The following is a 15,537-nucleotide window of genomic DNA, read 5'->3' on the forward strand; positions in this document are numbered from 1 at the left end:
AATTCAGCAGGCAACTTTACTGCCACACTATTAATTAAATGAACTTCATTCACACATGTCAGATACATCGCCTCAGGCCTTATTGAGATGCACAAAGAGAATTTGAATTAATTGAACTGTAGGAATATGAGGCAGGAGAGTTGTCCAAGCACTGACTCTGAGGCAGGGTAAGGTATCCCTGGCCCTGGACGTATCTACATGCATAGGGCACTTCCAGTTATTTAAGGCATGTGGTCATACTCTGAACTCATGCAAACACTTTTGGAATACTTCATTCCGACTCAGAAAAATAATGTTCATACTAAGGACAGAAGAACTTGGATACATTGGAAAAATAGAGGCACTGTGTTTTTATAATGGCAATTATGGGGTGTAATTTCCAGTTAATTCCTTATGATTCCTTAATCAAATTCTGTTGCAAAGCATCAAGGCATGCATTAATCTGGAGATCTGGTTTATGCACCTTAAGGAAACTAAGGCCACTGCTCACATCCTTGGCCATTTAATTTTTTTTTTTTTAATCTTGGACCCATTTTTAAAAGTTGAAGATCTTATTTTAAATATAAAAACTTTAATCCTCTTCTGTTTCATAAAGGTATAGTATCTAAAAATCAGATCTGTAATGATGTTTTCATTTTAGAAATAAGTTTTCCAACCTCTGTTTCAAATGCTTGTTTTATCTAATCCTAGATATTAAATTACTTTAAATAGCTTTCTGTTTTATTTATTTTAAATCCACATAATTATTCTTTTTAATTTATATAAATTTTATTATCTCTTATTCATCCACATTTCATTAATGGTAGGTATCAACTGTAGGAAATAACAATGCTACCATCAAGAATTTTTCACTTCAGTGAAAAAAATCTAGCTTTCATGAGATGTTTTTCTAGAGCACTATTTATATATTCTGTCCATTTATAAAAGTTATTCTTGATGTACTAGAACAATGTTTACAAAGAAAAAGTAATGGAAATTTTAATAATTTGAGTCAAAATAATATGTTAACCTTAAGTATTCACAGAATAAATGAAAAAGTCTGTTTTTAATCTGAATTATATGGATAAATGTGTCATTTCTTCACTTAAAAAGCAACATATAGACATAATCTTAATCTAAAAAGATTACAGGAAACCATTATTTACCAGAATTTTTCTCTTTTTTTTTTGAAAAAGTACAAGCACGTTGAGTTCTTGCCTCTCAATTAATGAAAATGGGTATCTAGTGAAACGTAAGGGAGATTTTGACCAGATTTAAAAAAAAAAGTCATACTCTTTGTTTGCTTTCGTTATGTAAAAATAATAATGATGATGATGTAATGAACATTGATTTTAGAATGTAGAATACTTCAACTCTACCCAAAGGTATCAAAGCAATCTACTCTAGCAAGTTTCTCTTTAACAAACAACTTTCTTGCATTTGATCAGTCATGTGTTTCCTTGAGCTAGTGATTAGTATCTCTGTAGTTACCTATGTTTGTTTGGAAGTTCAGTGCCATAAACCTTCATATGTTATTGATCACCTAGTTGAAGGATTTTGGTCATAGAGATCCTGATAGTCAATCTCAGGGAGGCCCCATCCAAAACCTGTTGAGTGAAAAATTAAGTGTACATAAAACCAATGCTCTATATGTCTTAGTGTTTCATCTAAGTCATAAGTTAAAGGAAGATGTCAAATTATATAGAGCCAGAGTATTTTCCTTACCAATGTATATTTGTTGGGAAAGGGATTCATTGATTCTTCAGGCTTTGTCCTACAAGTATAAGAGAGGAAGTTTCTCCATGTCTGGTTAAAGATAGCCTAAAAAAATTCCCAAGATGCACATAAGACTCATTTTTGAGTTTTTGTTTTTGTTTTTTTTAAATTTTCATCCATCCACATCCTTTCCAGAACAGAAAAACAAAACAAAGCACACACACACACACACACACACACACACACACAAATAATGTTATAAAACATTCTAGGCTAATTGATTCATTGCTGTCTCAACAGATAGGTAGCTAAAGAGAAGATTATAATAATACTATTAGTAATAATACTCATAGCAACATTTATGTAGTATTTATTATGTGCCAAACATTATTTTCAAGAGTTTTATATATTCATTTAATCCTCAAAACAATCCTATGAGTTAAACAGTATCATTACACCAATCTTAAAGATCAGGTGTAACTCGCTCAGAGTTATAGAGCCTAGGAAGTGTGGTTCTAGAACTTGTGATCCTAATCACTACTTCATGCTATTCAAACATTTCATTTTTCAAAGACAAAACAAATGAACCAATTAGAGACAGGATCCTCCCAAGTTCTGCTTTTTAGAATTCCATTCCATCCCACTCTATTTATTCACAACTGACTCTGCATATCCTATTTCTAATTAAATTTGGCCACCAGTTAAAATGTAAGGAAATATTACTGAAAAATTACTTTAAAAGATAAAAATGTAAGGTCTATTCCTATCAAAAGAGCCAGGATTTATATATGTATGTATGTATGTATGTATGTATATTATTTTTAATCCTGATGAATTTATAAAAATTAACATGTTGAGAATTTACAATATTACAGGCAGTATGCTAAGTATTTTACATGCAGTAGCTAATTTACCTCTTGTTTAATCATCCTACAGAGTAGCTGCTATTATTATCATCACTTTTTAAATGGAGAAATTAAGGATCAGAGTGACTGAGTTACTTACCCAAGTGTCAGAAACAGAATTTCAATCAAATAATACTACAGCTGCTTCATATGAAAAAGAAAAAACTATTAAGTCAAATGTCAAAAGGGAATGTTTTAGAAATGAGAAGGTTATTGAGGAAGAAAGTTTCCATGCTGGGTTAGATTTCAGGTGTAATATAACTTTTGAAAACCCACAACAAGACAAAAACCAGCCACAGACTATGATAAATAGAAAAGAGTAAATAGCTACTCTCTTTCCATTATGCCAGAGCAGGAAAGTGCTCAGTAAAATTAAGTGTCAATAAAGTAAAGACAAAAATGAAACTTTTTTCTAAGCATAGGCACAATTAACCTGTGAAAATTACTCATATTGGTTGGTAATGAAGCAGATAGCTTAGTGAAATTGAGAACATATCTGATTCACTATAATCAGATTTTCAGTTAGATCAAATCACACACTGTATTAGTCATCCTGAGTTAGGGCACATGCTGATTAGCAGAAAGGGTCACAAAAGAAAATTTTATTTTTTCCAAGGCCAGAGGGCCATGGTTAAAGAATATGATAATAGTCAATGTTTATGACATCTGCGTATGAGGGAAAATGTCATGTAGATTTCCCAGTAGCATGTGAATGTTCATCTCTGTGTCTGATGTACTACTACCTGTTGTTGTGTCTAGTAAGTGCCAGTTCTCTACCTCACACCCAGGAGGAAAAGAGACAGAGGCTTTCCTGGTTTTGAAAGAAGTTCACAGTAATTTCTCGTGCAATAGAGGGATAGAATTATACTTAGGATGTTGTGTACAGTTTGGAGGATGGTTTACAAGATGGCAAAAAGTGAGGAAAAGACTCACCATAGGAACAGTGCAGTTATAAAAATCTCTACGTTGGGGATCCTCTGACTTGGATTTTATCCCTATTCTACCACTGCTTATGTGGTAATAAACTATAAGCCTTCATTCTTAAGTGTTAGAGTTTCCCCTTCTGTAAAGATTTGAATTAGGGGAGCACATATGATTATATATTTACAGTATTCCTTTGAATTATAACTGCCTGTATCTTAGAGGAGCCTGTAATAGCGTCCTTTTTAAAGTAAGTCTAGAATATACAGAAATATTTTAGTGTTTCTTTGAGATTCACTGTTCATGCAGTTCCATGATAAAAGCCTAGTCTGGGCTTTCAAAGGTGTGCTTCTGCTGGACCTGTTCAACTCTTGGCAAAAGGGCCTTCATATTATTTTGGTTATTCAGATTACATATTACATGTTTGAACATGCTTACTTTTAGAACGTATTACTAGATCATGTTACTTGATTTTTCTTCTGAACAGTCTATGAAACTGTATTTTTACTCTGAGAACTTATCTTTCACCATTTCTTTTTCTCATCACTTATATTTTTCTGCAGATCACTGTTTCAAATAAAATATCTCAAGAGAGGGCCTGGCATTCAAAACAAAATTGAAAAATATTCTATGGGATGATATTTGCAAAAATCACACTATAAAGGATTTATAGATCAGAATGTATTCCTTTTAAAATTATACTTTTTATTAAGTAGAAGGTAAGTAGTGGACACTAATGTAAAATTTCTTTCTTTCTTGTTTTTGGTTTTTGCAGATCTGGATAATGTGGAGGGCATTGCTGTGGACTGGATTGGAAATAACCTTTACTGGACAAATGATGGCCATAGGAAGACCATTAATGTGGCTAGGCTGGAAAAGGCTTCTCAGAGTCGGAAGACTCTCCTAGAGGGAGAAATGTCTCATCCCAGAGGGATTGTGGTGGATCCTGTTAATGGGTATGCAATATTTGATCAGCTTTATATAAGGAAAATTATATTAGATAAATTTGGTTTTTACATATTTAGTATTAGTAAGTTTTATTTAAATCCACATGTGCATTCACACATGAATGGCCTCACTGGGAAAAGTTATTCATTTAATGATTATCTCTCCTAGAGAATGTGCTAAATAAACATGTCAAGATACATTGAACTGAAATAAACAGATTATTTGTATAGAGAATATATTTACTTGGTTTATTCAGACAAGCACCATAATTCTCCATTTTAGACAGCCTGACACCAAGATAAATAATCAATTCAACCAGCAACTCAATCAATTTAATTTTTTAAATTAAAGACTACTGAAGTTTAAAGTATTCAAAACATAGCAAGTTTCCTCTTTTTGTACAGTTACTGTGGGCCAGGCATTTTGTTAAATAGATTACCATGACCTATGTTGTGATTCTGCACAATAATACTTTGAATTAGTTGCTGTTCTCATTCTTGTTTTACAAAGAAGAAACTTGTAATGGACCTGCAAAAGACCATTTGATTATTAAGAACCTGGATAGATATTTAAATCCAAGCAACCTGTCTCCAAGACTTTACTCAGAGCCACTATACTCCACTACTTTTTTTTTTTTTTTTAACATCTTCTTGGAGTATAATTGCTTTACAGTGGGTGTGTTAGTTTCTGCTTTATAACAAAGTGAATCAGTTATACATATGTCCCCATATCTCTTCCCTCTTGCATCTCCCTCCCTCCCACCCTCCCTATCCCATCCCTCTAGGTGGTCACAAAGCACCGAGCTGATCTCCCTGTGCTATGCGGCTGCTTCCCACTAGCTATCTATTTTATGTTTGGTAGTGTATATATGTCCATGCCACTCTCCACTACTTTTTACTAGTCTAGGTTGGTAACTGTATTTTTGGACATAACCATAGTTTCCATATAGTGACATCATTTTATAGTATGTGCTACTTGTTTCAGGATGGATTATTTTGTGCAATTTTTGAGAATATGTTTTCCTTTGATTGTTATTCATAGCTATTACCTGAACACAAGCAATAATGTGCATATAGAAATATTAAAGAAATGTGAAAATTCCTAATAGAATCTCAGAATTAAATGAGTGGATTGCATATTCTACATGTACAGTTGTTGTATGTGGTTTTTATCCCCTCCGGGGCTTATATTTCACTGTTTCAAAATGGCACCACAAAATTAATATTTTTATACCTTACTATTGCATAGAAAAAAAATACTTAATTGAATAAGAAGCACATGACTCCCTTATAAACTGAGATCACCAGATTGCAGTTCCTAAAATTGTTTGTATTGAGAATAGCTCCAAATACAATCAGGGTTCTTCTTTCCAGGCTGACCTAATCAGTGGATGAACTCATTGCATGTTTTTTGTAAGGCATAATTATAAAGTAATTTCAGTGATTTTATGTGTGGATTCTTTAAATTTCTATTTTATTCCTGGACTTTTAAACCAAGTCATCTATTTGACCTTTAAACCGAGGCAATCTTAATTTTTAGAGAAAATATTTATTCCACGCTGTCTAAATCTCCGTGAAGCAAGATATTTCAAATATATCTTAAAACAACATCTTACTTCTCAGTATTCTGTTAGAGGAAAATATTTTCCGATAGAGTCAAAGGGTCTTTGAGGTGCTTGGGGAGATGACATAAATGTGCAGGTCATAGAATTAGATGATTTGGAAGAAAATTTAGGGGCCACTAGACCCATCTCTCTCTTCAAATTCAGGAATCCACTTCAACACTTCCCTAAGAGGCAGGCATCCAATTTAGATTTGAAACCCACAGCATCTACATAGTTCAAAGTATCTGGGGACAAATCTGATTGATATGACATTTTTTCTTTTTATTAAGGCATCCCTATAGTACTTATCTCCCAACTAATCCTATATTTGCCTCTGATGTTGCAAAGAATGACTCTTCTACTTCTTCCATCAGATTTTTAAATATTATAGAATACTGCTATTATGCACCAACCTGAAAAAAAAAAACGCATGTGTGTACATATATATGTGGATATGTGTGTGTAGGTATACGTATATACACATGTGTATATATGTATATATGCACATATTTTCCCCTAACAATACACAATGTCCAGAGCTCTGATTACATATACAGTGGTTAACAAAGCAGGCATAGCCTTTACCCTCATGAAGCATCTTGTGTCATCTGAAAAGTAGGGAATGGGCAGATGCATCAATAAATAAGTACCAGATGAACAACGAATGTAATTTCTAGAGACCAAAGTGATGGAGTCAGACAAACAGGTTGATGTGAAGGCGACTGACAGAAACCTGTTTTAATAGGTTTGCTGAAAGGCCTCTTTAAGGAGGCATCATTTAAGCTGAGACTTAATTGTAAAGGAGGAACCAGCCATGGAGAGTGAGGAAAAGAGTTCAGATAAAGAAAATGGAACAACTGAAATCTTAAGTTGGGCAAAAGCTTTTCTGTCAGAGGAACTGAAATGAAGACGGGCTGGATTATAGATGGCAAATGGGAAAGTGACTGAGGATGCAATTGGAAAAGAATGCAGGGCCTCGCCCACTACCATGAGAGATTTGTACTTTGTCTTCAGTGTAAATGTAAAATAGAGAATTGATATAGTCAGATTTATGTTAAAAAAAAACAACAACTAATCTTACTATTCTGTGGAGAATGGATTGGAAGGGAGTAGAAGTAGAAATGGAACCATGTGAATTTAATTGTCCAAATAATCATTTGACCCTAATATAAGTTTTTTAAAAGTGAAGAAGAAAGTTTAGTTTGGAAAACTCCATTTAAAATAGCATAATATAACTTTAATCAAAACATTTTTTGTAAAAACCTGGTTCATTGACATTTTTCTACCATAATACCTTTTTGCAGCTGTACACAGGAAAGCATCACAGATTTTCTATGCCATAATAGCCTATTAACAAAAAGTACTCTTCAGAGCTATGGTTTTATCAAAAGCGTCATAACCAATTATAGAAATCAGTAAAGGGTAATTTTTCATTTATTTATTTATTAAAATATATTATTGAGTGACTACCATATAGATCAATAGAAATCAGTAAGACAGTGATTGTCTTCAAGGAGTTTATAATCTGGTGTGCTTGGTGTACACACACACACACACACACACACACACACACACACCCCACACACACTTTACCTATAAAATAAAATAGAATGAAATACATGCTCTTTGGGAATTCACTGATGTTTTTAATTCAGAATTGAACTTTAGAGGATGGATAGAATTTCCAAATGAATAGGGTCCCAGGGACTTGGGGTGTGCAGTCATAAGGTTAGTCAATGTACTCTGAAGGGACAGTATGAATAATTGTTAGAGGCGAGGAAGCTAATGGCAGTTTTGAGGTGGGATGAGTTCATTAAGGCTAGAGCAGGGGACATTCGAAGGAACATAGCAGGAGGTGAGACTAGAAATATGCAGAAATCTTCAATGCTGTAAATAAAAGTTTTGACTTATTTTGCTGACATCAGAGTAATTGGAAGGTTTTGAGGATAAAAATCAAATTTTTTAATTCATGATTTAGGAAGACAAGTGAAAGCCATATGATAGCTCTATGAAAGACAATCCGTTGGGAGTTCCCTTTGAAAAGTGATGAAAGACAGACTGTAGCATTTGTAATAGCAACAGAAAAGTGGGACCTGAGAAAACAGACAGGAAAGAATAGGATTGGCAGGCCTCAAAAATTGTTGAAATGGGGATAAACCTGGAGGAGGAATCAATTATGGTGGACTGTTCCTCAAGGTGATAGCTACAGACGAACTCCCTCCTTTGCAATCATTTCAAATCTCATAATTTACATCAATAACTTAGAAATCGACAGCTCCAGTTCTGATTTCTCAAAACATTATCTCCGAGAAAAGATGAGTCCAAAGCTAAGTGCATATTTCCCTCCAAACAGGATTTTCTATATCCCTCTCTCAATTAAGAGTACCACATCTTCTAGTTAACGGCTAGATATTATGTCATCGACTCAATCAAGTTTTTTAAAAGTTATTTCACTTCCATGGCAGAAAATCTTAAGGATTTAAAAATTTCTGGGATTGGCCCACCAGATAATACAATTTATATTGGGGGCATGATTAATATCAACAAAGCCAAGCTTAGTGCTACAGAGTACAAACATGAACGATAAATATTCCCTGCCCTCAATTACTTGAATTTTTAATTGGAATTATCAGACATGCAACGCCATCAAATTCAATACATGGCATAAATGCAATAAATTCTATAAAATAACTAACAACTATCACTAGGAAACAAAAGAATGAGCTAATTTTGACAGAAAAGCTAGGGGCAGACTTCATTGAGAAATTGTATTTGAACAGGGCTTGAAAAATAGAGGTACAATTTTTCTTGTCATGGTAGAAGACCAGCTTAACCTAATTTTTATTTGGTGAATACCCCAAGTCCCACCTACAAAAATATTTATGTTTTCTCCTGCTTATTTCATAGGTTGCATTTCCTATTTTGTATGTTTATGAATCATCATATTTGATAATAATTATAAGGCTTTCACAATATATCAATAACTTTTAATCAGCTGAGTTGATGATCACATATCTGGTCTCCATCAGATTGGCATCACTTATTTAAAATTTGTTTTTCTTATATTTTGTCTGACTAAAAATAGTCTCAGGTAGTGGATTGGATCACAAACAATTCTGTCTTCAAATAACAACACATAAAATATGTTTAGAATATCCAGAATTATCTCCTGTGTGTGTGTGTTTACATGGACATATATGTGTGATTCGGGTTAGAGAGTCACAGAAAAAAAGTGTTGCTATTATCAAGAGGAAAAGCTAGAGGGAAAGATAATTGCAATTTAACAAGTTATAAATTAGCAACAACAATACAACTGCATTGATTAACTGTGTTTAAGATTTCAGAAATGGTATCAAGAGAGATGAAAAAGTTGTTATTTCTCTTTTACATAGCTGATTTATATAGTTGAAGTAGTTTTGCCTAACTAGCACAGGATTAGAGCAAATGGAATGAATCTTCTGTTTATTCTTAATTTGTCCCAGTAATAAACCCACTCGAAGAACGGGCATGATACAAGATAAGCATAGTACCATGTTTATTTCTAGGATTAGAATGTATTTGGACTTATTAAAATTCACCAATCTAAATATACTTCCTCAAGTCTAAAAAGGCATATCAACATAATTGTAAACTGTTCAGAGAATTTAAAAAGAGCTTAATTGGCATAAAAGAATGGCTGGTGTGTCACCTCCTCAGCTGTCCCAAATCTGCCTGTTTAGATCACAGTAGGATTTTTAGTCATGGATACAGATTTGTCCCAAATTACCTCAGAAATTCTTTAGGGTTCATAACAGATGGGAGGCAGAGGATCTAATAAGGGTACTTCCAGGGTTAGCAGCTTAGAAAACTTTGAAGCTTTGTAAAGTCATATATGAGGTGACTGAATTAAAGCCTACACTTTAATTAGTAACTCAGGAACTTTCACATGACCCTAAGACAACACATGTGGAGGGTTTTAACCTTATTCATGAGGCAGTTGGAACATTAGCTCAAGGCCCCTTCTTCCACTGTTATAGCTTACACAAAAGATTTGTTTTTAAAGGCAGATGCTTTTGTTTGAGATGGAAATTAAAGCTCAAAATCTCAAGGTCAGTCAGCCTACTGTTATTAAACTTACGTGCAGCTCAATCATCTTCTGTGGGTTTTAGGGTAATAATAAGCAGCAATAAAGCATAGATAATTTGCATCAGGAAGACAAATTAGACCTGGCCAAACAAACCCAGTATGACTGTGCCCTTTAGAACAGAGACAATCCAACTGCCTGCCTTAAAAAAAAATAAATAATTTATATGAGATTAAATAAAGTCTGGAGTAGATCATTAACTGTGCTCTCATTCTCATGCCAGTTAATCTGCTTTTTAAACACATAATTGATTATATGTTTTATCAAATGGACATTTAAAAATTGTTAGTAATGCCTCAAGAATCATTTCCCAAACTTTTGGTACCAACACCAAAGAGAATCAGTATTTGGCACTTGCTGTTAGGTTAATTAATAAAAGAGGCCAGTAAGTGCCGTAGTGGTGGTCGTGGGTTTTCTGAAATGTGTCTAATTGGCTCCACTGAACAAATCTTACCTTCCCTGAGTGCTTCGCAGCTGCCTCCTCTGGGCAGGTCAGCATTTAGGTAGGAGAACTAATCAGAATGTAACTACATTTTATGGAGGCGCCAAATCTCAGGAAGTGTCTGTCTATATGGTGGCTGGTTGAAATGACACGCGTGTGCTCTTGTTCTTAATGTCTTAGTTGGATGTATTGGACAGACTGGGAGGAAGATGAAATAGATGACAGCGTGGGAAGGATTGAGAAGGCCTGGATGGATGGCTTCAATCGGCAGATTTTTGTGACTTCAAAGATGCTGTGGCCAAACGGCTTAACTCTGGACTTTCACACCCACACATTATACTGGTGTGATGCCTATTATGATCATATTGAAAAAGTGTTTTTGAATGGAACTCACAGGAAGGTAAAAGACAAATGCTGCTGTTTTAACCCACAGGCTTCTGTCACAGAGCCTTGTTGTGTTGTGTTAAAAATACTTTCAAGTTTATTTTTACCCCTCTGCCAGTAGTCTCTGTGGGGTGGCTGAAGGAGGCTGAGCATTAAGTAGTGCAGCTGGCACTTGCCTCCGGGAGACCAGGCCCAGCTCACTGTGGCATGCCAGGATTTGTGGGATTTTTCAGAGAAGCTCTCAGCATATCAGAGCTGTTTGAAAATGCAGTTTTTCTACATTACTGATGTTTGCTAGGACCAAGCACCCCAACTCGGTTCAAATATCTTCAATATTTGCACCTGAAATGTAACCTATGTATTATGACAAAGTAATTAGAATTCATTTATTCAAATAAAGAACTTCATGACATTGGAACTAAAACACAAGAGTGGACTGAACTTCAAGCTTATGGGTGTGAATAAATATTAACATCTTCTTGCCTCTTTTGGTAGAATCGTCGCAAAATGATTTTGCATTTCTTCAGTGAGATTGAGAATGAAGTTGACTGTGTTGGCAAAATATCACCTCTGTATTCTGTCTTATAATCACCTAAGCACATATAACATTATGAACTGGCTTTGACTATTTAGAAAAATGGAATATGAGAAATTACCAAAACGCTTCCTTTGACAACACACTTTCTTCTTTTTTGGAAAGGAAGATTGCACAATTGGCCAAGCCCATTTATTAAGTATTCTCTTTGAGAAATATAATGTACTAATCAGTTAAGACCATTTCAGTTGTTGGTTAACTCTAACAGTGAGTGCTTTAACTGTCTTTCCCCAAATAAGTAAAATTGATTTACATTTAACCTAATGTCGCATACTTAAGGGGTGTTAAAATAATATTTATGATCCCTTTGAAGATGTTGATATGTACACAATATACATAGCACTTTATTAGCCAGCATATTTTAGCCTACATGGAAGTGAGCAAAGAAAAATAAGAAACTGTCTCAATTATTCAACATATGAAAATTTGGTATGAAGAGTTCAGATAAAAGGAACAAAATTTCAGTTTCTAACCCTATATTATTTGGATAACTTGCTCAATCCTCTCATATTAGATGAATTGAGTCCAAAAGGCTATTTCATATTGTATACAGTATCATTTTACAAATTGTGAAAGACGAAAAAGTATTATTATTATGGGAGGTATGATTCCTATTCTCTTCTACAACCCTACATGCAAAACAGAACTTATCACAGGATTGCTCCACTGTGTAGTTTAAACAACCACAAAATACACGGGAATGTAAAGAATATATCAAGACAAGCAGAATTAAAATTAGCCAGGAGTCTTGTATATCTGTTTACTACGAATAAGTGTTTCTATGTTCAAAATTAAAATTTTACCTTCCTCCCTGTCATTGCCTAGATTTCTTCAGTTTGCATGAATCCAACTGACTAGAGGGGTTCCTTCCACTCCCAGTGTTGTTAGACCATGTTGTATCCCTTGGCTATTGGATGAGCAATACTGCAATATACATAATGCCACTAATTACTCAGATCAATTTCTGTGCCAGAATATGATACCGGAGTATCATAAAGAAAAGAGATAGGGAAGAGTATCAGGCAAGGTCATTTTAATGTTTGCATTTCTTGACCATATGTATAATGCCATGTATGAGAGAATTGAAATGGATGAAATGTAAATGGTCTCCTTCAAATAACATGTCCTAAAAACAGAAAAATATGCTCACATTGTGAAATCCATTTTTCAAATACACTGAAAGAAACTAAGTTATTAGTTAGATCATTATCTGTTCTACTTATTTGAATATCAGCTTCTCTGAATATTTGGTTATGTTTCTAAAGGTCAGGTCTGATTTTTCACAGTGTGTTTATATTTTACAGATTGTTTACAGTGGGAAAGAGTTGAACCATCCTTTTGGACTGTCACATCATGGGAATTATGTGTTCTGGACTGATTATATGAATGGTTCCATTTTTCAACTAGATTTGATAACGAATGAAGTGACATTACTGAGGCGTGAAAGACCACCCCTGTTTGGGCTTCAGATTTATGATCCTCAAAAGCAACAAGGTATTAAAAACCAGATAAAATTGCTTCTGAGTTTCACATATAATAATACTTCAAGAAGTTGCATAAAGACTTTATTTTGACAGTGTTGCTGAAGTTTTATGATAAAAGGTGTCTAGTCACTCCAGAGTCACTCAAATCTTAGACTTTGTTACCATAAAAATTTATTATTTATTGTTCAAAATATCCTGAGTGAGTAACTCTGGGAATTCTATTTAAGTGAAGTTCAAGGTTTTCTCCAAATACTTCCTTTTTCATGTCATCTTCACTGAAAAAGGCTGTTATTTAAAGTAAAAAATCCTCCATGTTTTCAAAGAGTCAGTATTGTGAGCAGTGGAAAAACTTTCAGTGTGAAAGGAACATTATGGGAAAATGTTAAAAAATACATTATACAAGGAAAAGAGTATTTTTTAAAGTATCTTAGTATATTTATCTGATTAATTTCATATACATTTAAGGAACATTTAATTATTTTAGATGTTATGAAAGTGAAATAATCTACCATGATATTCGTGTCTTATTAAAATCAGATAATATTCTTGTATCTTTTTATCTACATGAGTTATTAATATTTATTAGGCCATCCACAAACAGCATGACTCAGAATTTAGGTAACAAACAAAAAAAATGTTTAGTGAATTATGTGGTAGATTTTTGGTTATGAATCTAAATAGTCACTGTTCCTTTTTTTAATACGGATATCCTTGCGAAAATTTAATGAACATTAAATTTTTTCAGCGTGTATGTTGTCAGTAGGAAGTTACCTAAGAACAAGAGTTTTTCTGAAGATATTTCGGCTTAATCAGAGATTTTAAAAGCAAAGTATCTTATTCAAGGGCTTCACTTTTTTCTACTGTATTGAAATTGCCTCACTGGGATAGAAATGCAATTTTATAAAATAATGGAAGTACATAAACTAAGAAGTTCCAATAGCTAATAAAAGATAAAATTGTCTTTAAAAAGAATAAAAATTAATTATTTGAGATAGTATAAGTTATAGTTGTGGACAAGAAATGAAGAATAGAGGCAGTTGCCTGGATAGATCAAATGGTGATATTTTCTATTCACGTCAGCTGCCCCACCACAATCGTAGTTTCTCTAAGATGAACTGGAGACAACATTATGAAGAGCAACAACCTTCCTCACCTGCTGCAGGCTCTTGTTTGCAGGACTGCTCTTCCCTCTAATTTTATGGTCACTAGTTTTCTGGATTTCATTATACTAATTTTCTGGATTTCATTATACTGTATATCAATATACAATCACATTTCCTGTTTCCATTTTCTTTAAAAATTGTTCATCTTGAATGTCGTCGCTGAACTCCCCTCTGCCAAATTGCAGGACATTTTCACAGTCTTCATGTTCTTTAAAATTCTAGTTGCTTTAAAGAGTTCATTGATAAAATGCAACACATGGGATGAGAAATGCCTTGACTTACTGTAAAATGGACTTGCCCTTGGATACAAGTCCTAACATTTTCTTCATCTGAAAATCAGGACCCACCATGAAAGATTTAACAAAGATAAGAGATGTTTTCTTTATAAAATTCTTGTAAGGATTATGTACATATTTGTTATATAAGAGCAAGACTTAGAACAGTGCCTGGCACACATTTTATATTAATCAATTTACCCCTACCATTTCTTCATCAAGAGTCATATATTTTTGAGTTTCCTTCCATATAAACATTTTAAATAAATATCCAAAGGAGTAGTGTGTCAAAAACATAGCAACAAAGGGCGTGCCTCTGATGGGAATATGAGGAATGTATTCCTATATTCATGAAGAATATATCTGGGGTCTCAGACAGTGCCATTGACATAATTGTTCAGTGCTATCCCTTGGATGGATGAGGTTCTTTTAAAAATGCCTATTGATTTCTATGATACATATGAGAAATCCAAGAGTAAGGCAGATGTAGCCATTCTCCTCAGAAGGCAAAGAGCCAGGGATAAACTGGGATTCCAATTCAAGTTTGTCTGACCACAAAGTAGCTTTATATGATTAATTTATGTAGCTGTTTTTATTTATGAAAATTATATAACTATTATACATTTAGATAGGAGAAAGGAACATGTGTTTTTTTGTCATTGTAGTTTTATCATTAATAAATTTTGCATTCAGTTAAACTTTTTTTTAATAGAAAGAGTCCCTTGACTACCTTTATAGAACCCAGGATTCAAAGATCTTAGATTACAAAGCAGTGGTATAACAGATACACCTTTAAATAAATATATCTTTAAATAATCTACCTTGAAATGCAAAGTATGTAGACAGAGTTTATATGTATTCTTACTCACATACAAACAAGGAAATCCACTTTATCTTGTTACAACAGATATATCTACTCTCACATTTGTACCTTGTTTCTACACCCACAAATGACTGTTTCTGTCATTCAACTTGTTAACTAGAAGTTTCATTCATTCA

The 15,537-nt window shown here is 33.7% G+C and overlaps 1 protein-coding gene across 1 annotated transcript in view; it reads left to right on the top strand.

Moving 5' to 3' along the window:
• Window positions 1–15,537, top strand: part of LRP1B (LDL receptor related protein 1B) — a 1,905,856-nt gene that overhangs the window by 1,099,079 nt on the left and 791,240 nt on the right. Inside the window, exons 13-15 of the mRNA XM_082395829.1 lie at window positions 4,297–4,477; window positions 10,818–11,037; window positions 12,921–13,110. Of these exons, the coding sequence (XP_082251955.1) occupies window positions 4,297–4,477; window positions 10,818–11,037; window positions 12,921–13,110 (591 nt within the window). The remainder of the gene's footprint in view (window positions 1–4,296; window positions 4,478–10,817; window positions 11,038–12,920; window positions 13,111–15,537) is intronic.

The sequence above is a fragment of the Balaenoptera borealis genome (genome assembly GCF_965194805.1).
Source record: "Balaenoptera borealis genome assembly, chromosome: 6".
Lineage (NCBI taxonomy): Eukaryota > Metazoa > Chordata > Mammalia > Artiodactyla > Balaenopteridae > Balaenoptera > Balaenoptera borealis.